Here is a 27,053-nt window from a genome sequence, read left to right on the forward strand (position 1 = left end):
CATTCTAACTATATTCCTAGTGTATACTGTACGAGCTCAGCCCTCTATCTTAAAGCCTGTGGGATTTATTAAGCAAAATGTGTCCTCGGGCCTAATCGCTTTTGTCACAAAGTCACCTTTTCGTACGCCACGCGGCCCTCGTTGCCACCAGTGACCCCAAAATCACCACAAACCTTGTACTTGCACCCATGATGAACATACAGCCAGCTCAGCCTCCTAGCTCAAAGGATTTCTGAAATTTCCTTGAAAATATCTAAAAAAAGGCGACTTTTAACAACCTTTTGGTGGATTTTCACACCTGGGAAGGTAGCACCTGTCTGAAAATCACACCACACACTCTACCTATGGTCCTTGTGAATACTGTACGAGCTCAGCCCTCTATCTTAAAGCTTGTGGGATTTAATAAACAAAAGGTGTCGTCAGGCCTAATCTCCTTTTTCACAAAGTCACCTTTTCGTACGCCACGCGGCCCTGGTTGTCACCAGTGACTCCAAAATCACCACAAACCTTGTACATGCACTCATGATGAACACACAGCCAGCTCAGACTCCTAGTTCAAAGCATTTCTGAAATTTTGATGAAAAACACAGAAAAAGGTGAGTTTTTACCATTTTTTCAGTGACCTTTGACACTTAGGAAGGTAGCATCTGTCTGTAAATCACACCACACATTGCACCTATGGTCCTTGTAAATACTGTGCAAGCTCAGCCCTCTATCTTAAAGCATCTAGGATTTATTCAAGAAAAGGTGTCCTCAGGCCTCCTCGCCTTTTTCGGTAAAGTGTGGAAATCGTGCCTTTTCGTACACCATGCGTCCCTCGTTGCCACCAGTGACTCCAAAATCACCACAAACCTTGTACATGCACCCATGATGAATATACAGCCAGCTCAGCTTTGTGGCTCAAAGGATTTCTGAAATTTCACTGATAAAAACTCAACTTTTCAAAACTTTTTGATGAACTTTCACACTTGGCAAGGTAGCACCTGTCTGAAAATCACAACATGCATTCTAACTATGGTCCTAGTGAATACTGTATGAGCTCAGTCCTCTATCTTAAAGCCTGTGGGATTTATTAAGCAAAATGTGTCCTCGGGCCTAATCTCCTTTTTCACAAAGTCACCTTTTCGTACACCACGCGGCCCTGGTTGTCACCAGTGACCCCAAAATCACCACAAACCTTGTAGATGCACTCATGATGAACACACAGCCAGCTCAGCCTTGTAGTTCAAAGCATTTCTGAAATTTTGATGAAAAACACAGAAAAAGGTGAGTTTTTACCATTTTTTCAGTGACCTTTGACACTTAGGAAGGTAGCACCTGTCTGAAAAGCACACCACACATTGCACTCATAGTAATGATGAATACTGTGCAAGCTCAGCCCTCTATCTTTAAGCATCTAGGATTTATTCAAGAAAAGGTGTCCTCAGGCCTCCTCGCCTTTTTCGGTAAAGTGTGGAAATCGTGCCTTTTCGTACGCCATGCGTCCCTCGTTGCCACCAGTGACTCCAAAATCACCACAAACCTTGTACATGCACCCATGATGAATATACAGCCAGCTCAGCTTTGTGGCTCAAAGGGTTGCTGAAATTTCACTGATAAAAACTCAAAAAGGCGACTTTTCAAAACTTTTTGATGAACTTTCCCACTTGGCAAGGTAGCACCTGTCTGAAAATCACAACATGCATTCTAACTATGGTCCTAGTGAATACTGTACGAGCTCAGCCCTCTATCTTAACGCCTGTGGGATTTATTAAACAAAATGTGTCCTCGGGCCTATTCGCCTTTTTCACAAAGTCACCTTTTCGTACGCCAAGCGGCCCTGGTTGTCACCAGTGACCCCAAAATCACCACAAATCTTGTACACATGGTCATGATTAACATACAATCAGCTCAGCCTTGTAGTTCAAATTATTTCTGAAATTTTGATGAAAAACACAGAAAAAGGTGAGTTTTTACCATTTTTTCAGTGACCTTTGACACTTAGGAAGGTAGTACCTGTCTGAAAAACACACCACACATTGCACTTATAGTAATAATGAATAATTTGCAAGCTCAGCCCTCTATCTTAAAGCATCTAGGATTTATTTAAGAAAAGGTGTCCTCAGGCCTCCTCGCCTTTTTCGGTAAAGTGTGGAAATCGTGCCTTTTCGTACGCCACGCGGCCCTCGTTGCCACCAGTGACTCCAAAATCACCACAAACCTTGTACATGCACCCATGATGAACATACAGCCAGCTCAGCCTCCTAGCTCAAAGGATTTCTGAAATTTCCTTGAAAATATCTCAAAAAGGCGACATTTAACCACCTTTTGGTTGATTTTCACACCTGGAAAGGTAGCACCTGTCTGAAAATCACACCACACACTCTACCTATGGTCCTTGTGAATACTGTATGAGCTCAGCCCTCTATCTTAAAGCTTGTGGGATTTATTAAACAAAAGGTGTCGTCAGGCCTAATCGCCTTTTTCACAAAGTCACCTTTTCGTACGCCACGCGGCCCTGGTTGTCACCAGTGACCCCAAAATCACCACAAACCTTGTAGATGCACTCATGATGAACACACAGCCAGCTCAGACTCCTAGTTCAAAGCATTTCTGAAATTTTGATGAAAAACACAGAAAAAGGTGAGTTTTTACCTTTTTTTTCAGTGACCTTTGACACTGTCTGAAAAACACACCACACATTGCACTTATAGTAATGATGAATACTGTGCAAGCTCAGCCCTCTATCTTAAAGCATCTAGGATTTATTCAAGAAAAGGTGTCCTCAGGCCTCTTCGCCTTTTTCGGTAAAGTGTGGAAATCGTGCCTTTTCGTACGCCATGCGTCCCTCATTGCCACCAGTGATTCCAAAATCACCACAAACCTTGTACTTGCACCCATGATGAACACAGAAATACAAAGAAATACAATTGAAAATCATTAAAAAACCTAATAATTACATTTGAAATAACATTAATACCTCAGAGGAAACCCATGCTTGTTCACAGCTTCATTCAGTCAGAGAACATTACAGTAACATGAAGGCTGAATCTATGTGTAACATTAAAGCACACTGGACTTTACATTTTCTGTTTACGCTGCATGTAATGTTCAACATACCTGCACAGTTCTTCCATTGCACATTTTGTGTTTAATTTATAATATTATTTTATCTATTTTCTAAAATTATCTATTTGTATGTTGATTGTTTAGCACAGAAGAACACCAAGTCAAATTCCTTGTATGTGTAAATGTAAATGACAATAAATACATTCTGAATCTTTCAATGCATAACAGGAAGCTCATGAAAACTCAGACAAATCTCATGGCATGAGAAATCCTGAAAGCAGCAGTTCAGCACTGATAAACTGAAAACCAGTGAAGAATAGTTGCAGGTCAAATCTCACTGAAAAGGATAGCTTTCACTGGAAGTTATTGAGGGAGTTGTTGAAGGTCACAAGCACAGCCTGAATGTACATATAGGATGTGTTACAGATGGAGGTAGTCTGTGACCTCCAGGGCTCCTAACGAGCCCATCATTGAGAGCACCTGCCCTCATTGTACCCAGCTTGAGCTCATCAGCCTGGCTGCTCAATAAAAGGAGCTCCTTTCCCTCAGTTAGGTGTGTGCAACAGAGAAGACAACACCTTCAGTTGTTTTCTCTGGGTTTGTTTTGAAGAGTGTGTTGTGAGAGAGTGTGTATGTTTGTGGATGTATTGTGGAGGGAAGGAGGGTGACAAAAGGATCATTAAAAAGAGGATTGATCTCTCAGGAGAGTTTTTTTCAGATTACAGTTGGTTTAGGCCTGTTCCTTAGTTTGTCTACTCTTTGTAGTATTAGTGGGTGGCTGTGGAGCTTTACACCTCCACTCCACCTTTTAGACCCCAAAGGCCTTACATCTGTTTGTATTTGAGGGTTTGAAGTTTCTTTTTGTTAGTGTCCCTGTCCATGACCTCTGACCTTCATGTCATGTGACTTGCAGACACGTAACAGAGGGGATAGGCACTACTGCCATACTGTCAATAAAGGTTAAGAAGCAAAAGAGGTAAAATGTCACTAATTCAAATGTTTATTATTTACCTGAGGACCACCATTGTGTAGAAATTCAAGTGAAACCTATAAGGAGGAAAGTATACTCCCTGCTCGAAAGGTTGCTTGAGTGAGTGACTGCTCCTATCAAAACTACATTATTAATCTTACATACACTTTGACGTCATTTTAATAAATAAATGCATACATACAATAGATACATGATTCACATGAGCACACCTCCAAACTGCAGCGTGTCCCCTGCCACAGAGCAGAGGACCTGTTTAAAATACCAAACCTGCTGGAAGGAGTCCAGATCTCCTGTCGCCCTGTAAAACACACACACACACGTAGGCTGTGAATGATCTTCCTTTTGTCCGTTTTTGCGCTCCAGCCCACGTGGGCCACGTTCATAAACCTGGACCTGACCAGAGCTCCCTGTGCCGAGACGCCCAGCAGGTTGGCTATGGCCGACTTTTTGGACTTGAGGGACTCTAAATGCCTTCGATTTGCCGTAGAGTCTGCTAGAACTTGCAGCTCTATCACCTGCGTCTCCAAATCCCTCATAGACCGGGCCAAGTCTGTAGTGACACCTCGAGTGAACTGCTGGCAGAGCTGTCTAATCTGGGTCTTCCCAACATCCCACCACTGCTGTATGTTAGTGAAGGCAGGCCTGCTCTCTCTGTGGGATGACCCAAAACAGTTCAAAGCATTTCTAAAAGCCTGGTCTGTTAAAAGGGCTGTGTTAAAATGCCAATAGGTGCTCTTTAAATGAATATTCTTGATAAAAACACGACAGGAGACTAAGCAGTGATCACTAAAACCCACAGGCTGAATAAAACACTGTTTAAAAATATTTAAGTGGTGTTTAAAACAATAAAAGTGGTCCAGTCTGGCCTGAGATAAAACCCTGTCCCTACTGTGGCTCCAGGTGAACTGTCTGTGCTGACTGTTAAAAACCTCCACACGTCAGACAGCTCCTGACTCTCCGTCAGCTGCCTGAACGTGTGGGATGAAGGCGGGTGTGGCTCAGGATGGTTTCTGTCCAGGGTTGGGACCTCCGTGCATTAAAATCCCCCCCCAAACAACATAAAACCATCATCCTCACTGTTTCCAACACACTCGTTTAAAATGTTTAAAAATGCCACCCTTTCCACCCCATTGGTGGGAGCATAGACATTTAAAAACACAAGTTTGACATTCTCGAACACAGCTTTCACTTTGATTAAAGCACCTGGAACAACTTCCTCTACAGTAAAAGAAAAAGGTAAGAAACTCCTGGAGAATAAAATCCCCACCCCCCCACTCAGACTGGACTTGTGGCTTAAAATCACCTCCCCATTAAAAGCCCTCTTCCAGTCACTCTCATTGTCTGAGGTGCTGTGGGTCTCCTGTAAAAACAGAATATCAACATGCTTAGTCTCCATCAGTTTAAAAAGAGCGGCGCGTTTAAAATCAGACCTGGCCCCGTTCAGGTTCAGGGTACTGATAATAAAATCCCCCATGGGTACAAAATAAAACACAACACTAAGAGCAGTCAGTAAAAAGCACCTAACAGTCTTCATCATCATCATCATCATCATCATCATCATCATCATCATAACCAATCTGAGCTTTCACCCTACCAATGTGCTTCTTGAGTCTGTAAACTTCCCTCTCTGAGAGCACCTTCACGCCTTTCCTGGTCAGGGACTGGGCTGACCTGATAAAATGCCTCAGGTCGGGGAAGTTCCTCCCAACCTTAGGCAGCCTGGACCCTTTGGTCCGTATAAGGAAGGACTTAAGGCTGATTTATACTTCTGCGTAGGTGCTACGGCGTAGGCTACGGCGTAGCACCTACGCAGATGTGGACATGTCATACTTCTGCGTCGGAGTGTCTGTGACGCGCTGCAATACTCCACCTAAACACTAGTTGGCAGTGTGTTTTTTATGCTTGTCAGAGCCCCAGTTTCCGGTTTTGCTTCGTATAATACGTCAGTTCCTTTGTTTGTATTCAGTGAAACATGGCGACTGACATGGAGCGTAGTATTTTGGCGTTGGTGCTGATAAATGTTGAGCAGCAGTTGATCATACTGAAGCTATTGAAAAGAAAACAAGAGAGGAGACGTCGGAGGAGATGGAACGTACGACCGCTTAATCGGTTTCGGCAGAGCACGGGGGAGTTTTTGGCTCTTGTTCAACCACTTAGAGACATGGATGAGGAAATGCACTTCCGATATTTTCATATGTCGGCAAGTAGATTCGACGATTTGGTTCGTCGTCTGCAGCCCTTTATCTCACGCCAGAGTACACACAGTATGCCTGTAGACATTACTCAGAGACTTGCAGTTACCCTTCGAATTTTGGCCTCAGGTGGAAGCCAACAGGCTGTAGCTGCTAGCTACAAGCTAGCGTCTAGCACGGTGTCTTCTATTCTGTCTGAGGTATGCAAAGCTTTGTGGGAAGCACTGCAGCCAGAGTTCCTTCCCTGCCCTTCTGTTGGACAATGGGAGACGATTGCAGCAGATTTTTGGAGACTGTGGAACTTTCCTAACTGTGTGGGCAGCTTAGATGGAAAGCATGTCAACGTAAAGGCACCGCCACACGCCGGGAGCGACTACTACAACTACAAAGGAGCCCATTCCATCGTGCTGATGGCCACCTGTGACGCCAGGTATCGATTTACCATGGCTGATGTTGGAGGATATGGAAGGGAAAGTGACGGGGGCATCTTCAAGGAGAGCAAATTTGGATCCATGCTGCTCGAGCACAAACTGAACCTGCCTCCACCAGCTGATCTCCCTGGAACAGATGTTCCTATTCCTCATGTGATTGTTGCTGATGCTGCATTCCCCCTACACTGCAATCTCATGCGTCCCTTTCCAGGTATGTCACAGACAAAATGTGTTTAATATTAAAGTGCAATGTGTATAATCATGTTTGCGGTCAAAAGTCCCTCTTCATTCACACTATGTTTAACTTCACAGGGAAAAACATGACAATGGAGAAACAGACCTACAACTACCGACACTCCAGAGCCAGACGGGTGATAGAAAATTCATTCGGCATCATGGTGGCACGTTGGAGGATCCTTGGGCGAGCCCTGGAGTTTCTGCCCGAAAAATCTGTTGATGTTGTGAAAGCTTGTGTTGTTCTACACAACTACCTGGCCTACACTGATGAAGTGAACACCCTGGGGAGCAGATACATTCCTCCTAATTTTGCAGACTCTGAGACAGCTGGGTTAACTCATCCTGGCGAGTGGCGAAGAGTGGTTGCAGGGGACACCAATCTTTGTGAGCCCCTGGACCCTCGTGTCCTTTCCAGGAGCCGATCCACCAGAGCAGCCATCGGTGTGAGAAATGACCTGATGGCTTTCTTTCAGTCACCTTGTGGAAGTGTGCCATGGCAGAATGACATTGTGTGCAGAGGCCAACTCTCACATTAAATTGTTGGAATAGTTGCAGCTTGTGTCCTATTGGCATTTACACATGTACTGTTTTGTTGTGAAATTGCTTTCAGACTGGTGTTATTGTTTTGTTGTTAAAGATCACATAGAATAAAGTTTTGCTAATACATATTCGTTGTCAATCTGTACCTGGAGTGTCCTATTAATCAACTAAAGGATGAGTTTAGAAGTGAATGTGGGTAGTGAGGAACTGCTAGTTGCAGTTAAAAATAGAAATTAAAGTTCACCATCAACTGGGAGAAAAGTACCTTCATTTCTCTCTGAAGGTCTTCATCACAACTTTCTGGAAAACCTGCCTTTTAGAATCTTGTCTAATAAATTTGAGTATTTGGGAGTCAAAATTTCCAGAAACCCAAAACGTATTTTTAAACTAAAATATGGAGATTTAATTAATGCATCAATTGAGTAAAATAATGCAATTAGTTGCCTCTTTGAAGCCATCCTATTTTGCAAACTTGATATACCTGCTGAGCAGTTAAAAGATGATTTCATCCTTCCAATTTCATTTAAGCTCAGGGGTGTACTGGGTCTTATGATGCTCCAATCACCAAGAACTTTCTTTCAAGCTGGGCTTGGGGGATAGTGTCTTCTCAAACGGGGCAGATAAAGGCTTAATTAATATAAAGGACTTCTACATTGACAAAAACAGGAATTTAGATAAGTCACACACCTGTAACAATGTAGTCAGCTGTAAAATAATGACAGTTTTACAGAAATGTTAAATCAATGAGGCATGAACAGGTTTATATTCAAATAAACCTTTTTTATTTGGTTGTGAAACATCTAAAACAATCAAAGTGCACATGTGAAAAAAATAAGGCAATACAAAATTAAATAAACACAGGACTTGCCCTGGAAAAAAAGTATAAAAAATGAAAGTGCACATATGAAAAAATAAGGCAATAAAAAATTAAATAAACACAGGACTTGCCCTGGAAAAATTAGAAATAAAACTGCACATATGAAAAAATAAGGCAATAAAAAATAAGATGTGCAAACACAGGACTTGTCCTGGTGGTGGTTTAAAGAACAATAAGTTTAGAATACAAAAAAACACACTCAAATGAACACTTTAGTGCAAGTTTAACTTAATACAAGTACTTCGACATCCTCAAAGTAGCTGCAAATGCACACTGTCCATGTTCTCCTGCCACTGGAACAACAGTCTGTGCGTCTCAAACATCGCAGCTCCTCTCTGGTCTTCTGGCAGCCTCCTAATGAGGTCTGCCACCGTCTGTCCAAACCGCACATATTCATCAGTCCCCATCAATAGTGTCTGCTGCAACTGGAGTCTACGCTCCTCCAGTTGCTCCAGCCGCACTTGCACAGCCTCATCCTGCTCCTTTCTCTTCCTCTTTCCTCTAGAGGCTAGAGGAGATTGCAGATTGGGCAGTGGGGATGACTGGGAGGGAAGGGCAGCAGGCAACGGAGAGGGCGCAGGTGTTGGCCGGTGCAGGACAGGCGATGGAGAGGGTGCAGGTGTTGGCCGGTGCAGGACAGGCGATGGAGAGGGCGCAGGTGTTGGCCGGTGCAGGACAGGCGATGGAGAGGGTGCAGGTGTTGGCCGGTGCAGGACAGGCGATGGAGAGGGTGCAGGTGTTGGCCGGTGCAGGACAGGCGATGGAGAGGGTGCAGGTGTTGGCCGGTGCAGGACAGGCGATGGAGAGGGTGCAGGTGTTGGCCGGTGCAGGACAGGCGATGGAGAGGGCACAGGTGACGGACAGTCTGAATACAACGGGGAGAGTTCACTGGTGGAGCCCCAGGTGTCTGCCAGCTCCAGCTGGGCACTGCATCCAGCAGTGGATCTAGCTTCTATCTGGGATCATGAAAGAGAAAGAAAATATTCAGTGACTTTGAAATTACATGTGTCCATATGATTACATGCTGACAATTTCTACCTACACACAGTGATGGGTGACAGTGATTTAAAAATGCAATATGGCGACACTGATATAATGCAAGTCTGTTTCTTACAAACCACAAAACCACACAGAAAGGCAACATTCAACGGTCATTAGTACTGCTTCATGCACGTTCACGCTGTGTTTACAACTCGTTAGCATTGTTAGCTCAGGCTGCTAGCTACCTTTTGTGAAGCACATAAGGTTAATGATTCAAACAATATATTTACCTTCTCATCGTAGTTAGACTCTGTCTCACGATGCTTGATGTGAGGTGAGAGCCAGGACAAAAAGATATACAGGGCTGGAACCTTCTTTCCCCCTGGATCGCCACTCTTTGCAGACATTTTCCTGCGGAGGCGGACAAACTTGTCGCGACTGTTCTTCCACCGCTTTGTGCAATCTTGGATTTCAATCTTGGAGATTTCTCTCCACGAATTCACGGCCATCTGGCAGTCCTTGTAGTCAACCGAGGACGAATCGTACAGATGAGGGTACCTCCTCACTTCCTCGCACAGTCTCTCGTCGGCTTGGTCCATGGTTAAATCGGTGAAAGGTTGTGAATGGTGGCGATACCGGAAATGTTATAAATGCAGGAAATACAATGCCGCCGAGCGGACCAATCACAGCCGAGCGCTACGCGTCAATTCGACGCGTAGTTACATTTTGGAGGAGGTGCGCGTCAACTACGTCCGTAGGCCTCTGAGTAGGTACGCGAGCTATGCAGACTCACGGCGTAGGCTACGCCGTAGCACCTACGCAGAAGTATAAATCAGCCTTTAGTGTCAAAGGTCACTGAAAAAATGGTAAAAACTCACGTTTTTCTGTGTTTTTCATCAAAATTTCAGAAATGCTTTGAACTACAAGGCTGAGCTGACTGTATGTTAATCATGACCATGTGTACAAGGTTTGTGGTGATTTTGGGGTCACTGGTGACAACCAGGGCCGCGTGGCGTACGAAAAGGTGACTGTGAAAAAGGCGATTAGGCCCGAGGACACATTTTGTTTAATAAATCCCACAGGCTTTAAGATAGAGGGCTGAGCTCGTACAGTATTCACTAGGACCATAGTTAGAATGCATGTTGTGATTTTCAGACAGGTGCTACCTTGCCAAGTGTGAAAGTTCATCAAAAAGTTTTGAAAAGTCGCCTTTTTGAGTTTTTATCAGTGAAATTTCAGAAATCCTTTGAGCTACAAAGCTGAGCTGGCTGTATATTCATCATGGGTGCATGTACAAGGTTTGTGGTGATTTTGGAGTCACTGGTGGCAACGAGGGACGCATGGCGTACGAAAAGGCACGATTTCCACACTTTACCGAAAAAGGCGAGGAGGCCTGAGGACACCTTTTCTTTAAATAAATCCTAGATACTGGATAAGTTGTACGTTTTTGCTAATGCTTTTATTGAAGTTGTATATACAGATTCGATTCCAGAAGTCACAGTTAGTTGTTATTGAGAGATCTGATTCCCATTTTGATATCGGTAATGACACCGAGGTGTCGGACTGGTTTAAGATAGCGTATATTTTTGACATGCTCTTTTTTTTGCTGAAGATATTTAGGATTCTGTCAATTGGAATGGGGTCATCCGGCGAGTTAACAATGCTATTTAGGATTGGTGTCACTATAGATTGTAGTTGTATGTATTCTAAGAAGTTTGGGGTGATACTAAATTTCTGGGCTAGTTTGGTGAGGCTGATGAGAGTGTTTTCCTCCGTAATGTGCTGAAGGTGCGTGATGCCCTTTTTCACCCAGTTGGGGAAGTGGAGTGGTTTCTTTTTAAAAGAGAAATCAGGGTTTTTCCAGATGGGAGAGCGGAGGGATGGGGCAATTTGTTGAGACTTTGTGATTTTAACAGCTTTCCACCAAGCTTTGAGGGTCGTTGCTATTGTTATACTTTTGAAACACTAGTGTTGTTTTATATTTTGTGTGATAAATGGAAGGTCGGCTAGTTGAAGGTCCCCACAGAGTGCTTGTTCTGTATCAAGCCAGGAGGAATTACATTTTCTGTGCCATTGTATCAAATATTTCAATTGGCTTGATAGATGGTAAAGCTCAAAGTCCGGAGGAAGGATGGACATTTTTACTGATGATATTCTTTCTAATAGTGATAAAGGGAGGTTAGACCAACGGCGTAGGTCCTGTTCGACTGTTAGTAGGAGAGGTGAGAAATTTAGATTAAACAAATCAGACAGTTTGGGGGAGATATTAATGCCCAAGTATTTGATATTCCCTGTTCTGAGTTGGTGATTGGAAGCTAGTGCTGCTACTTTTTTTTTCTTCTAATTTGTTTGGTAAGATTGTGGACTTAGACCGAGTATCCGGATTTTTTTGAAAATGACGCGATTATATTAAAGCATTTTGGGAGGGAGGATTGGGGGTCTTTTAATAGGAGTAATACTTCATCTGCGTAAAGAATTATTTTATGTTCTGTTGTAGATGTTTGGAAACCTCTTATATTTCTATTTTCTCTGATTGAAGCTGCAAGTGGTTCGATGAATAGTGCAAAGAGGGAAGGAGAGAGTGGGCATCCTTGTCTAGTACCGTTGTGCAGGGGGAAGTTTTTTGAAATGAACCCATTAGTGGAAACAGTGGCCATTGGTGAAGTGTAAAGTGCTCTAATCCATCCTATAAATGTCTCTTTGAATCCAAATTTTTTTAGAGTTAGGAATAAGAATGTCCAGTTGACTTTGTTAAAAGCTTTCTCAGCATCTAATGATAATATTACACTTTCTGTGTCTTCTTGTTGTGATAATTGCATTAAGTTAAATAGCTTCCTGGTGTTGTCAGATGATTGACGTCCTTTAATAAAACCAGTTTGGTCGGGGTGGATGAGGGATGGGATAACACCTTCAATTCTGGATGCGAGTACTTTAGTAAAAATTTTAATGTCTGTGTTAATGAGTGATAAAGGGCGGTAGCTGGATGGGCTAGTTGGGTCTTTATCTGGTTTTAAAAGTACAGTTATCATTGCTGTGTTCATAGTTGAAGGAATTATGGCTGCGTTATTCTCTTTTCTTGTATCTTTATGCTCCGCTTCTCTGGTTTCTTTTACCAGAGAAGAACTTGTTAACATTGGACAGTCCTCTGCCGAACTTTTTACACCGGTTTTCATTGAACCTGGAAGTTACACAGAGATTCTTGCTGGTGGAGCCGCAGCTCTCTATGGTCTTTGCCGGAGACGCCGGCGCCGGGGCAAGCGAGCAGGCGCGCTCGTCAGACTGAGACAGCGGGGGTTACGCAGTGCGCTCCCGTCCATTCACCTGGCGAATGTCCGCTCCCTGGCAAACAAGATGGATGAACTGCTGCTCCTCAACTCAAGAAACACAGACTTTTGCAGATCCGCCGCCCTGTGTTTCACTGAAACCTGGCTCAGTGAACACATCCCAGACAGCTCACTGCACTTACCGGACTTTCAGCTCCACAGACCGCGTAAAGGAACTCTCTGGGAAGGCGAGAGGAGGCGGAATCTGTTTCTACATAAACGAAGGTTGGTGTACAGATACCACAGTGTTGAAGAAGTCATGCAGTCCAAATCTGGAGACTCTTTTCATAAACTGCAAACCCTTCTATTCTCCGCGGGAGTTCTCCTCCTTTATTCTGGTCGGCGTCTACATCCCACCTCAGGCCTGTGTAACGGAGGCGTTACAGCACCTGGCTGACCAGATTACAGACGTGGAGAAAAAACATCCCGACTCTCTGCTCATCATTCTCGGGGATTTTAACAGAGCAAATTTAACCCACGAACTACCTAAATACAGACAGCATATTAAGTGTCCCACCAGGGAGTCTAACACTCTGGACCACTGCTACACAGTAATAAAGGACTCATATCGCTCTGTCCCCCGTGCAGCTTTAGGACTATCTGATCACTGTCTGATTCATCTCATCCCGACCTACAGGCAGAAGTTAAAAACGGCTAAGCCTGTAGTTAGGACTGTGAAGAAGTGGACGGAGGAGTCAAAGCAGGAGTTACAAGCCTGCTTTGATTGCACTGATTGGAGTGTTTTTGAAGCTGCATCAGGAAACCTCAATGAACTCACTGACACTGTGACTTCATACATCAGCTTCTGTGAGGACATGTGTGTGCAGACCAGGACCTTCCGCACATACAACAACAACAAGCCCTGGTTCACACCTCAACTGAGGAAGCTGCGTCAGGCCAAAGAAGAGGCCTACAGGAGTGGGGACCGGGACCTGTTCAAGCAGGCCAGAAACAAACTGACGAGGGAAATCAAGGTAGCTAAGAGGAGCTACACTGAGAAGTTAAAACAGAGCTTCTCTGCCAACGACCCCTCAGAAGTTTGGAGAGGCCTGCGTGAAGTTACAAGCTACAGGAGACCCTCCCCCCACCCTGAAGGTAACAAAAGACTAGCTGACGACCTGAACAGCTTCTACTGCAGGTTTTCACACCCCACACCCGAACACTCTGATTTACCTGGCCCCCCCACAAGCCCCTCCCCACCCCCCTCTGACCCCCCACCTGCGCTGACGATCTGTGAAGATGAGGTAATCCAGCTCTTCCAGAGACAAAAGACCAAGAAGGCTCCAGGACCAGACGGCGTGTCCCCCTCCTGCCTGAGAGTCTGTGCTGAGCAGCTGGCCCCCATCTTCACAAAGATCTTCAACACATCGCTGGAGCTGTGTGAAGTGCCCTCATGCTTCAAAAGCTCCACCATCATCCCAGTCCCAAAGAAACCCACCATCACAGGACTCAATGACTACAGGCCCGTCGCCCTGACGTCTGTGGTCATGAAGTCCTTCGAGAGACTAGTGTTGAGCCACCTGAAAGACATCACAGGCCCCCTGCTGGACCCCCTGCAGTTTGCCTATCGGGCAAACAGGTCGGTGGAGGATGCAGTCAATATGGGTCTGAACTACATCCTGCATCACCTGGACTCCCCCAGGACCTACGCTAGGATCCTGTTTGTGGACTTCAGCTCTGCGTTCAATACCATCATACCAGACATCCTGCACCAGAAACTCACCCAGCTCACAGTGCCGGCCTCCATCTGTCAGTGGATCACCAACTTCCTGACTGACAGGAGACAGCAGGTGAGGCTGGGGAGCATCAAATCCAGCACCCGGACCATCAGCACTGGCGCCCCACAGGGATGTGTTCTCTCCCCACTGCTCTTCTCCCTCTACACCAATGACTGCACCTCAGGGGACCCCTCGGTGAAACTCCTGAAGTTTGCAGAAGACACCACCGTCATCGGTCTCATCCAGGACGGAGACGAGTCTGCTTACAGACAGGAGGTGGAACAGCTGGCACTCTGGTGTAGTCAGAACCATCTGGAGCTGAACCCGCTCAAGACGGTAGAGATGACAGTGGACTTCAGGAGAAGTCCCCCCCCCCCTCACCATCCTGAACAGCCCTGTGTCTACTGTGGACTCTTTCAGGTTCCTGGGATCCACTATTTCCCGGGACCTGAGGTGGACCTCCCACATAGACACAATCAGAAAAAAGGCCCAGCAGAGGATGTACTTCCTGCGTCAGCTCAGGAAGTTCAACCTGCCCCAGGAGCTGCTGATCATGTTCTACACCTCCATCATCCAGTCTGTTCTGTGTACCTCAATCACTGTCTGGTTTGGCTCTGCAACCAAACTAGACAAACACAGACTGCAACGGACTATAAGGACTGCAGAAAAAATCATCGGTGTCGACCTGCCCCCCATCCAGGACTTGTACCGGTCCCGGGCCAGGAAACGGGCAGGTAGCATCACAGCTGACCCCTCACACCCTGGACACAAATTCTTTAAACTCCTCCCCTCCGCCAGGCGCTACAGATCACTGTGCACCAAAACAACCCGCCATAAGAACAGTTTCTTCCCCCAGGCTGTCACTCTGATGAACACTAAACCATAACAGTGTCACACCTGTCAGATAAATACTCTCTGTAAATATACATGTAGATACACAATGCAACAATTCTCCAAGCAGAATCCCATATTTCTATTTTTTGTATTATTTAACTTCTATTTTATAATGTAAAACTACCTCTGCAACTCACCACTGCACTTTATATTATTTTAGCCTGTACATATTAGTCAAGCCTATTTGTTGTTTCTTTGTATTTATAGCTAAGGTTATTGTTATTATTTTTATTTTATTTTTTAGTGTAGTTCTTATTCTTATGCCTTGTACAAAGAGAGCACAGTTTACTAAAGTCAAATTCCTTGTGTGTTCAAGCATACTTGGCCAATAAAGCTGATTCTGATTCATATATATATTGATACATCACTTGACTTGATGCATTTACTTATGAAAAATTTATTTTTGCACTGTAGGAATTTCTAAAAAGCTGAACCAGATAACGAAGCTGAAGGGCTGTGAAAAACTCCAGAAGTGGATCAGAGGAATAAAAAACCACATATACTGGACCGCAGCTTCATCAACCACTGGACCAGAGAGAGTGGCAAAGTGGACCTCAACCATGAACCATGTCCAAAACATCCACACACATGAAAATCCTCTGTACCCCCAGTGCCAGCACCCACTGCGCCAGACAACGGACATGGGTAAATGGATTTCAGAAGGTATGTTGCACTCATACTTACTAAAACCTTAATCACATCTCCTTTTATAATTAGTGAAAGGACATAATCTCTGAAGTCAATTACACCCAGTGATTAAACGTACTGTTGTGTATAATACAGGATTACTCATTACATATGACAGTGTGATAAAGTATACTTATTTTTCTTTAGAAAATCCTGCCTTATACCGGCTGGAGAAGGTGCTGACAAACAAGAGGACTTTGAAGGATGTGGAGAAACTGAGCCCTCATCACCAGACTTCATCTGTTGAGGCTTTCCACAGCGTCATCATTCGTTTCGCCCCTAAAAGTGTCGTCTTTCCCTGTCTTGGAATGCTGTGCAGGTAAATTAAAAGGTAGTAAGTTTAAAGTTCAAATATTGTGGGTAGCCTAAGGTTTCGGTCATAAATAACATCTTTGATTTATCTTTACTGTACATCTAGACTCTACCTGGCTGCCATGTACTAGAATGAGAATGCTGGCAGACCACAAGCCCAAACAACAGAAGGTGAACCTCTCTTCAAGGTTAACTTTCCAAAGGCCTTGAAGGGGGGATGCAGAGCAAAACCAGTAAAAGTTGAGCCAACATACCGTAAGTATTACATTACTTTATTTTTCAAAAAAAAGGCAAGTTCTTAAATATTGTATTGAACATTCTTTACATGTTAGAGTATTTTTAAATACAAAATATACAGTAGAAAAATATCAACTCTTATACAAATAATAAATAAGTATTAAATGGCAGGAGGTAAGTAAACGTAGTTGCTTTGTTAACCATAATAAAATACAAAATTGTTATATTCAACACAAAATTGCAATTTTAAAAAAATCAACCAGATAAAATAATAAATTAAAAAGTGTAAATTGGCAGGTATTTGGCAACAGACTTTCAGTCACAGTAAATAACAATACAATCTAAAAATGTAAACAAAATCTGTCTTTTTCTTTTAACAAACAGGGTATGTTGATGACATGTTGGACCTCGTGCTGGAAACAGTATTTGTGGACCCGTCATCATACACTGAGGCTGTGCTTGCCATCCCCATCCCTGAAGACCTCTCGGCACAATACGAGCGGCCTGACAGGGAGGAAGTCATAGCCAGCCATGTGTCGCGGTTTAATCGAGGGGAGGTCTAAAACCCACATACTGGTTCTCGGCATCAGGAAACTCTGTCCGGATCCGTAGCACCACACAGGATGGAATGACCACTCTGATTTTGCGCCCAAAGAAGCCCCAGCACCAGCTTACAAAGCTCCTGTAGGCCAGATACCTGTAGCGGCTGCAGAAATTGAACAGTATTACTGTGTGAAAAATTGTATGTGTGTCTGACCCTTTTTTTTTTTTTTAACCCACATTTGTGGATAGTTTTTACAGTGTATTTTTTAGGAACAGCAGCATTTCTGATATTTGCAAAAATGCTATTATATTTGCACAGATTGTACATTATTTCATTTTAATAAATCCTGAGTTTGTACTGAATGGAATCATGTTCATTCATGTCAAATAAGCTCACTACTGCTTATTTGTGGGTTTATTTCCATTGTACAAGTTTCCAAACTAAAGTATAGAAAGACTTCAAAACATCTTTAAGAGGAAATAATGAGAATTTACAAAGACACAAAACTTACTGGTTTATTCCTCTAAGCTGCATAGGTCCATAGTCAGCTTTGTAAATGTTGCAGGCATTCTGCAGAGAGTAAAGGTTGAGGCAGACAGGCTCCAACCCAGGATGCTGTATCATGCATGATATCGGTTCCTCAACCTCTCGTACACGTTTAATAACCTACAGGGAATTACAAATGTTAAATGTCATGGTGTCTTGAAAATGTAAACTATAATAAAGACACATTATTTAGTAATTCGGCTCTGGCACCTGTGGTGTCTCCAAGCAGCATCTATTTTCAGGTTCTGTGGGCATGGCTGCACAGTTTCCACAGGAGCACCTACCGAAAAAAATAGAGAAAAATGTCAACATCTCACTAGAATATAAAGCTTATGGAATTCACAAACTGACAGACAGTAAATAAGTGGAGGTTGGAAAGAGGTAAGTTTTGCAAAATGTTGCATAGCATAGGTTATTTTAAACGTGTGACTCGTGTGCATATAATTTGTAGAAGGATAACTGTATTTTAGTAAACACTGCAAACAGCCTCAGCCTTTAAAATTAGAGTATAGCTTGATAATATTAATGTTCATGTTTCGGCTGAATTACAGTAGGGATAAACTCAAATGTACAAAGATACAAAAAGTTATGGTCAGCATTTACCAACATATATGTATAGTGTTGACATTAAACACAGGCATGCGAGATAAGTATTTTCCACAATTTAAGGTATCAATTTACCAAAATAACTTCAAGTAATGATGGGAAAGCAAAGATAGCAATAACCGTTAGCATTAGCTTCGCGTTGCACGTAAGTGACTGTGTCAGACACACACCGACACACAGAAAAGAAGTCAGAATAAACAAAATCCGTGACTAACCATTCAGAAACGTGTTGCCGCAGTCGTACATTTTGAGCTTCTTCAGGCACCTCTCCTTCAGGATCGGATTCTGGATCAAATTCGTATGGCCGGACCAAAGTAGCTCTGTTAGCAGCCATATCGATGCGGCAGCCATGTAAACATTGACCATGTTGGAGAGCCGAGGCCCCGTCCCCTTCCAGAGAGGGGGCGTGGCCAGAGAGCTCATTCACATTTAAAGGGTCAGACACAGAAAACCGACTGTTTTGAGAAGGAGTGAAATAGAGGGGTTTTCAGGCAGACCAAAATCTGATTTCAAAGTGTTTTTTGAGCAATACACGTTAAAGACATGTTTTGGGGACCTCTTAGACCAATCTAAATTGCTGAAAAAGAGCATGATATGTCACCTTTAATAAATCCCACAGGCTTTAAGATAGAGGGCTGAGCTTGCACAGTATCCACTAGGACCATAGTTAGAATGCATGTTGTGATTTTCAGACAGGTGCTACCTTCCCAAGTGTGAAAGTTCATCAAAAAGTTTTGAAAAGTCGCCTTTTTGAGTTTTTATCAGTGAAATTTCAGAAATCCTTTGAGCTAGGAGGCGGAGCTGGCTATATGTTCATAATGGATGCATGTACAAGGTTTGTGGTGATTTTGGGGTCTCTAGTGACAACGAGGGCTGCGTGGCACACGAAAAGGCACGATTTCCACACTTTACCGAAAAAGGCGAGGAGGCCTGAGGTCCCCTCTTCTTCAATAAATCCTACATGCTTTGAGATACAGGGCTGAGCTCGTACAGTATTCACCATGACCATAGGTGCAAGGTGTATGGTGATTTTCAGACTGCTGCGACCTTCTCAAGTTTCAAAGGTCACCGAAAAGATGGTTAAAGGTCTCGTTTTTCAGTGTTTTTCAAGGAAATATCAGAAATGCTTTGAACTAGGAGGCTGAACTGTGAGTATGTTCATCGTGGCTCTGTGTGTGACTGGTATGCAGTGTCCCCAGACCCCACGGACCCCCACCAGTGGATGGGCTAATTTGTCACCATGTAAAGTAACCGAAAATGAAGACATGTCATACACCGTCCAAAACACTTCCTGTTGACATATTGACATGATTTTTATATATGTCGCATACCAGAAGGTGTTCCACGTGCCGGCGTTGGTCCCATCTCTGCACACGTGCTTAAAGATCAGTCCATTCAAGTCTAAGTACACAAGGCTGGTACACTGACACTGACACTGTGAAAAGCTCAATAAATCAATTCTGGTTCCTTTGATTGCTTAATTTTGGGTCACTTCTCAGTCCTAAGAAGTAGCCCATTATTACCCTTTCCGGGGTAGCCCAAGTAGCCCGTTTCTACCAGACCAAATGGCAGCTGTGACCCGCCATTGGAGGGCTCCCGCTGGCTGGCTCTTAGCCAGTGTTCGGGTGGATGGTTCCTCCAGCTTGCGGGTTCACCTCTGATGACAGTGACACTTTGCGCTACTTTTCAGTCCCAAAAAGTAGCTCATTATTACCCATTCAGGGGTAGTCCAAGTAGCCAGTTTTTGAAGTTGAATAAGCAGTGTGGTGACCCTTAAACTCTCCTCTCGCTGCATGGAGGACCTCTGGTGTCTTGGTTGCTGGTGTGTAACTGTCTATTGACATGTGTTTCACAGGTTAACCACCACTGGGGGTGTATCATCGGAAGGCACTAGCAATCATTACACTGTTTAACCCAAGACACGGACAGTAAGTAATATTTGAATATTGAAATTTAAAGGTGCACTATGTAGTACTGCACCTGTCATACATGAATGACTACATGTACATATTTTCTTTTAAAGATGACAAAAACCGAAACTGAGGGAGACTGCCCCATCTGCGGGAAGCTACTCCAATGCGTTTCCAAGCACCTCAGGGAGATCCATCTTCTAAAGAACGGCAAAGAAAGGGCCATCCTAAACCTGTTGGCCACTGGAAGGTCCCACCTGGGTGGGGGCCCTTGCCCAATTCTATTGTGCAACGCCACGGTGTTGCACCTGGAAAAACATATTTGTGGGCATAAAGATGTAACCCAGAAGCAAATCAAGTCCAGCGTGAAGTCTCTGAAGCGGCGCACCGCCATCGAGGAGTTGGCAGCACTGCGAGCATCATGCCCAAACCCCCCGATGGTAAGCCAACTTGACCTGGAGGAGGATCCCCATGAGGGACAAGACGGATGCCAGGACCCGGCCTGTGTGCAGGTGCGGCAGCAGTTGGCCGAGCTGGAGCGGGAGGTCCTGGAGTTGCGTCAGGAATTGAAGCTCCTCAGGGTGAGTGAATCAAAAGTACAAGTCCAAATTGATTCAAATCATTCAAATGAATTCAAATGAATTTGCGGTTTCCTTTTGTCTTGCTAACCACAGCACCAGGCAGGGGTGCCGGGACCTGCACCGCAGCAGGCAGGGGCGTCTGGGCACACACCACAGCAGTTGGCAGGGGTGTCAGAACACACCCCACCACCACCACCACAGCCCATGGCAGGGGTGTCAGGGGAAGCACCACAGCAGTTGGCAGGGGTGTCAGAACACACCCCACCACCACCACCACAGCCCATGGCAGGGGTGTCAGGGGAAGCACCACAGCAGTTGGCAGGGGTGTCAGAACACACCCCACCACCACCACAGCCCATGGCAGGGGTGTCAGGGGAAGCACCACAGCAGTTGGCAGGGGTGTCAGAACACACCCCACCACCACTACAGCCCATGGCAGGGGTGTCAGAGGAAGCACCACCACTACCTCCACTGCAGCAGTCGGCAGGGGAACAGAGTGCGCACCACAGCACATGGCAGGGGTGTCAGGTGAAGCACCACCACCACCACAGCACCCGGCAGATGTGACAGGGCACACCCCACCACCACAGCAAGGGCCTACACCCCAGGGGGCAAGTGTCCCGACTGTCCCCGGCCAAAAAAGGGCAAAGAAATTAATGCACTTGGCAGTTGAGGTGGAGGAGGATGAGCAGGGGCAGCAGCAGCAGGAGGAAGAGGAGGAGGAGCATCTGCGGGTTGAGGAGGAGGCCACGTCTGCAGCTTGTGCCTCCGAGGAGAGCTAGAGCGAGGTGAAGGATATGGTTTTGGTTAATCGGTGATGGAACAATTGTTACTTCCTGATAACAATGTTGGGTGTTTTTTGTTTCAGGAGGAGGGCCAGAGCGAGGGAGTAAGGGCGGCCATCGAGAACATCGTGGCGGAGCAAGCCTTGAAGGGCCAAAGCCCCGAAAAACCTCCGTCACCAAGCCAAGGCCCAGAGACCCTGGCCTCAACAGGCCAATGCTCGGAGAGGCTCAAATCAGGGGCCAAAAGCCCCAAGAGGAGGGCAAGTGAACGGCAAAGCCCAAAAAAAATTCACAAATCCCTCTTTAAAATCTTCGGGGGCAAGAGCAAGGCCTCCAAGATGACAAATCTTTCATTCCCTTCCTCAATGGGTGAGAAAGAACACATTGTGTGTGTGCAGGTGAGTCACGCCACTCTAAACGCTCATCCCATCTTTGTTGTGTCTTCACAGAAAGCTACCTTGAAGACTACGCAACATTTGTCTTCTGCCCTGAGGGCACAGACAAAATGCAGCAGAACGCCGTGACCAAGGCCAGCAGAGCCAGGGCCTTCGTGAAGTACATGATGGTGGGGTATTCCCTCTCGTGTAAAATGGGCTTTTTATGACATTGAGGGTTCAGTATATTCATTTTCCTGCCTGTTCTGTCGTCTCTGTCTCTCGCAGGTAATGGAACACAAGACTGTGAGGAAATACGGACTTGCCCAGATCTATCTCCAGGCAGAAGAATATACATGGTTCAAACGATGGCTGCATCTCCGAAAGAGGGCTGTTGCCCTAAATGGGTATTTTTTTAATACCTTGGGCCGGGGGCGGGCCAAGGATATGGTCCGTTATTTCAGGAGGGCGTGGACCGAGATGGGCCTGCCAGGAGCCCCCAGCCTCCTGGACATCAGGACGGCAGTCGCCACCTACGTGAGTATTGCAAACACCTGGAACTTGTTTTCCACAGAGCAGATATAGTCCATACTGACCCATGGCTGATCTTCTGTATTCAGAACTTTGAGACCAATGATGCGGAGGTGAGGCGCAACATCTCAAATTTCATGTGCCACGATGTGGCCATGCAAGAAAGGTTTTACGCCCTGCACAAAAACCTCACCCATGCAAAAGAAATGAGGCAAATGTTTGTCTGCCTGGCTGTGAGGCAGGACAAAAACCCCCTCGCCACAGCCCCTTCCACTGCCCCTGCCCCTGCCCCTGCCACTGCTGGTCCAAGCATCATGAAAAGGCCCCAACCATCCTCAACCAAAGGAACAGATGAGGAGGAGGAGGAGGTGCTGACGGTAATTTAAAACACTGTAATTAACACAATGCCCCGGTCAACATTGAGTGAGCTCAATATGTACTTTGTCTTTGTTTCCCCTACAGACCCCAAAAAAAGAGGCGGCCTTCCCTGTCGCAGAGGCTCGCAAGAAAGTGGGCCTCTCTCCTCGAAAGATGACCGTCAATCCAACCTCTCGGCTGCAACCCCGGGTCCTCCTGAAAGATATATAATAACAAATAGTTTATTATTTTTCTAAATCAGTTTTTTGTACAGTTGTTATATTCTTGTTATTTAATGTTGTTCTTGTTTTCAAAGTGTTATTTAATCTTGTTCGTGTATTTATAATGTGTTGTTATTGTTTTAAAAATAAATAAATAAATAAAATAAAAAAAAACGTAACATAAAAAAATAAGTTACAAACCCCCCCCCCCCCAAAAAAACAAAACAAAAAAAAAAAAACCTCCACATGGGCGCTGCTTTGACGTGGTGTGGATGCTATCTAAAGCGCTATCACAGAGGCTATCTAAAGCGCTATCACAGAGGCTATCTAAAGCGCTATCACAGAGGCTATCTAAAGCGCTATCACAGAGGCTAACTAAAGCGCCCCAAAACCCCGGAAAAAACTGTTGTTTCAGATGCCAGAGAGACAATGATGCAGTGACTACAGAGGCAAGTGGCAAAGGGCAACCTGAAGGAGGTATCTGGGAGGAGAGGTCAAGCCCTCTCGTATTCTACGAAAAACGGCTCGAGCGGGGAGGCTGGACTGTGAGTATGTCCATGGTGGGAAAATGAAGTAAAAGGCCTCAAGTCCCCTTTTCTTCAATATCTCATACATGCTTCCAGATAAAGGGCGGAACTGTGAGCATGTACAATGATTGTGTGCTGATTTTCAGGCTGGAGCAAGTTTCCCAAGTGGAAAAGGTGTCCATAAAGGAGGTGTTGGATACCATGGGCGTGAAAAATACTTTCATAAATGGTCGTCCAGGCATCAGGGGTTCCCTGTCAAGTCAGACTGCGGTCAGTGTACCTCCAGGCAGGGAGAGAGAGAAAAAAAAAAAAAATTCATCCAGGCTGGAGGGGCCAGATCCGGACTGATGTGGCTGAAAATGAGGCACCGAGAGCGGATAAAATACCTCCGCGATGACCCCCGGAGAAAAGGTGGTTTTCCTCTGCAGAGACTTATGGTGCGTTCACACCAAATGAATTACATGTAAAGTCAATGCAGAGGCGCGTGTAGACGCGAGTAGAGGTCTGGCGGCGCATATTCGGCGACGCGAATGACACGCATCTTTCGTGCGAATGACGCGGCACATTCGCGTGAATACGTTTCGCGTCTTTCGCGCGTGTCGCGCGAACGTTTCGCGTCATTCGCGCGTGTCGCGCAAACGTTTCGCGTCATTCGCGCAAAAGATGTGTCATTCGCTCAAATGATTCGCCACAGTTGAAATATCTGAACTCAAGCGAATCATTCGCGTGCGATGGCCAATCAGCGTGCAGATCAGCCTATGAAATGAGGCGGACCCGTCGAATTTCATTAATTCTGAAAATGGAGGAGAGACTGATCGTGGCTGTCTGTGGTTATCCTGAGTTGTACGACACTTCTTCATATTTTTATCAGAACAGGAACAAAAAGGAGCATGCTTGGAGGAACGTGAGTGAGGAAGTCGGCCTGTCTGGTAAGTTGTGTAAACTTTCGCTTGTCACTAGACTACATATGGCATTAACTAGCGAGTTGGCACTGCCACAATTAGCTTCACCGGCATGGTCATGTTGCCATCACGTTCACGTGTGTGCTTTCAGAGGAGCAGTGCAGGAAGAAATGGAAGTACTCTGTGGTACTGTCATTCCTCGACCCCTTCGTCACCCCCAGGGAGACAAGTGGGAATATGGCACAGGGGGTCGAGGATACCGCAGAGTACGACCACCAGGAAGAAGCAGCAGCAGGGCAATCAGAGCATGAGGAAGGAGGTTTGTTCACATCACCGTGCAGCTTCCCCAAACTCTGTGACACTACCTGTTTTTATGGGATCAGGAATAAACAGGAGCTCACTGTGAGGACTAGGAGTGAGGAGGATTATGTGGTGAGTTGTGAAAAACTTTGTGTGTCAGCTATCGGTTGTAGTAGTAGGAAGTTATCTCTGCCCCATTTAGTATAACCGGCTTCCCCATTCAATGTCCGCGAGCTCAACCTTGTTACTGCGGTCAAGCCAGCCTCCACTGTATTCTGTTTGTTGACAAAAGACAGCTGTGGCATGGGCACCCCCCTCCCTCTGGCGTGTATTTGCGTCTTGGCACTAGTTTCCACGCGATTTCGACACGCGAATTGAGCGAGTCATTCGCGCGTTTGGTGTGAACGCACCATTATAGGTTTTACTTGAATTTCTACACAATGGTGGTGGTCCTCAGGTAAATAATATACATTTGAATTAGTGACATTTTACCTCTTTTGCTTCTCAACCTTTATTGACAGTATGGCAGTAGTGCCTATCCCCTCTGTTACGTGTCTGCAAGTCACATGACATGAAGGTCAGAGGTCATGGACAGGGACACTAATAAAAAGAAACTTCAAACCCTCAAATACAAACAGATGTAAGGCCTTTGGGGTTTAAAAGGTGGAGTGGAGGTGTAAAGCTCCACAGCCACCCACTAATACTATAAAGAGTTGACAAACTAAGGAACAGACCTAAACCAACTGTGATCTGAAAAAACTCTCCTGAGAGATCAATCCTCTTTTTAATGATCCTTTAGTCATCCTCCTTCCCACCACAATACACCCACAAACATACACACTCTCTCTCAACACACTCTTCAAAACAAACCCAGAGAAAACAACTGAAGGTGTTGTCTTCTCTGTTGCACACACCTAACTGAGGGAAAGGAGCTCTTTTTATTGAGCAGCCAGGCTGATGAGCTCAAGCAGGGTACAATGAGGGCAGGTGCTCTCAATGATGGGCTCGTTAGGAGCCCTGGAGGTCACACACTACCTCCATCTGTAACACATCCTATATGTACATTCAGGCTGTGCTTGTGACCTTCAACAACTCCCTCAATAACTTCCAGTGAAAGCTATCCTTTTCAGTGAGATTTGACCTGCAACTATTCTTCACTGGTTTTCAGTTTATCAGTGCTGAACTGCTGCTTTCAGGATTTCTCATGCCATGAGACTTGTCTGAGTTTTCATGAGCTTCCTGTTATGCATTGAAAGATTCAGAATGTATTTATTGTCATTTACATTTACACATACAAGGAATTTGACTTGGTGTTCTTCTGTGCTAAACAACCAACATACAAATAGATAATTTTAGAAAATAGATAAAATAATATTATAAATTAAACACAAAATGTGCAATGGAAGAACTGTGCAGGTATGTTTAACATTACATGCAGCGTAAACAGAAAATGTAAAGTCTAGTGTGCTTTAATGTTACACATAGATTCAGCCTTCATGTTACTGTAATGTTCTCTGACTGAATGAAGCTGTGAACAAGCATGGGTTTCCTCTGAGGTATTAATGTTATTTCAAATGTAATTATTAGGTTTTTTTTATGATTTTCAATTGTATTTCTTTTTTCATCTTTTTGCAACATTCATACATTTACAGATATTCATAAACCCACAAAACAGGAAACAATTGTGTATCTGCTTCAGTCAGCAAGCAGATTATATATATATATCTATATAGATATAGATATATATATATATATATATATATATAGATAGAGGATATATATATATATATATATATATATATATATATATATATATATATATATATATATATATATATCTTGGCAACCTTTTACCATACGTTCTGCAAATGAGAGATGACTGAGTGGGACTTCTCTCTTTCAACAGTTAGGTGGACAAACATGCTAATGGGGTGAGGGGTGAACACACCTCCCTTTCGATGCTAGACCATGGAAGAGCCCCCTCTGGTGGAATAGACCACTGAGCTCTGTGTCGGAGGCTAAATGCATAGTGATAGAATAATAATTTAGGAAGTCCCGGACCACATCTGTCTACTGGAAGTTGAAATTTTTCTAACTCCTTGGTCGTTTCCCATTCCAAAGAAATTTGTTACATAATCGATCAAACTGTTTAAAATACTTTATAGGAATATTTATCGGGAGAGGTTGGAGAAGATAGTTATTTTTGGGAATACAGTTAATTTTCAGAGTGTTAAAGGTAACATATTATGCTCTATTTCATCAAAATATATTGGTCTAAGAGGTCCCCAAAACATGTCATTAAAGTTTATTGCTCAAAAAAACACTTTGAAATCAGATTTTGGTCTGACTGTAAACCCCTCTTTTTTAGCCCGGTTCAGAACAGGCTGTTTTCTGTGTCTGT

The 27,053-nt window shown here is 44.6% G+C and overlaps 2 protein-coding genes and 1 long non-coding RNA gene across 5 annotated transcripts in view; 1 reads left to right on the forward strand and 2 right to left on the reverse strand.

The window, feature by feature from the left end:
- LOC117821998 overlaps window positions 1-27,053 on the reverse strand; it is a 135,500-nt gene that overhangs the window by 11,256 nt on the left and 97,191 nt on the right. The gene's annotated exons all lie outside the window — the stretch shown is intronic.
- LOC117822434 lies at window positions 15,037-17,369 on the forward strand. Of its 2 annotated transcripts, XR_004633174.1 has the most exons (5): window positions 15,037-15,072; window positions 15,647-15,895; window positions 16,067-16,238; window positions 16,338-16,486; window positions 16,853-17,369. It is a non-coding gene; the product is annotated as an uncharacterized LOC117822434 (long non-coding RNA). The 2 variants fall into 2 exon arrangements; XR_004633173.1 differs by lacking the exon at window positions 15,037-15,072 and having other exon boundaries at window positions 15,528-15,895.
- LOC117822146 (P2X purinoceptor 7-like) lies at window positions 16,642-18,684 on the reverse strand. The gene is made up of 4 exons (XM_034696815.1): window positions 18,380-18,684; window positions 17,769-17,838; window positions 17,524-17,678; window positions 16,642-17,174 (listed from the first exon to the last, which is right to left on the reverse strand). Exons 1-4 carry the CDS (start codon window positions 18,496-18,498, stop codon window positions 17,012-17,014), a joined length of 507 nt encoding a protein of 168 aa, XP_034552706.1. The 5' UTR covers window positions 18,499-18,684; the 3' UTR covers window positions 16,642-17,011.

Source organism: Notolabrus celidotus, chromosome 1, assembly GCF_009762535.1.
Source record: "Notolabrus celidotus isolate fNotCel1 chromosome 1, fNotCel1.pri, whole genome shotgun sequence".
NCBI classification, from domain to species: Eukaryota; Metazoa; Chordata; class Actinopteri; order Labriformes; family Labridae; genus Notolabrus; species Notolabrus celidotus.

Bases quoted from the DNA above. Each gene is read 5' to 3' on its own strand.
- LOC117822146 (XM_034696815.1), bottom strand. From the start codon at position 18,498: ATGGCTGCTAACAGAGCTACTTTGGTCCGGCCATACGAATTTGATCCA. The intron at 17,839-18,379 runs GTTAGTCACGGA...TTTTTTCGGTAG, and splicing joins CGGCAACACGTTTCTGAATG to GTGCTCCTGTGGAAACTGTG. The intron at 17,679-17,768 runs GTGCCAGAGCCG...AATTCCCTGTAG, and splicing joins GCTGCTTGGAGACACCACAG to GTTATTAAACGTGTACGAGA.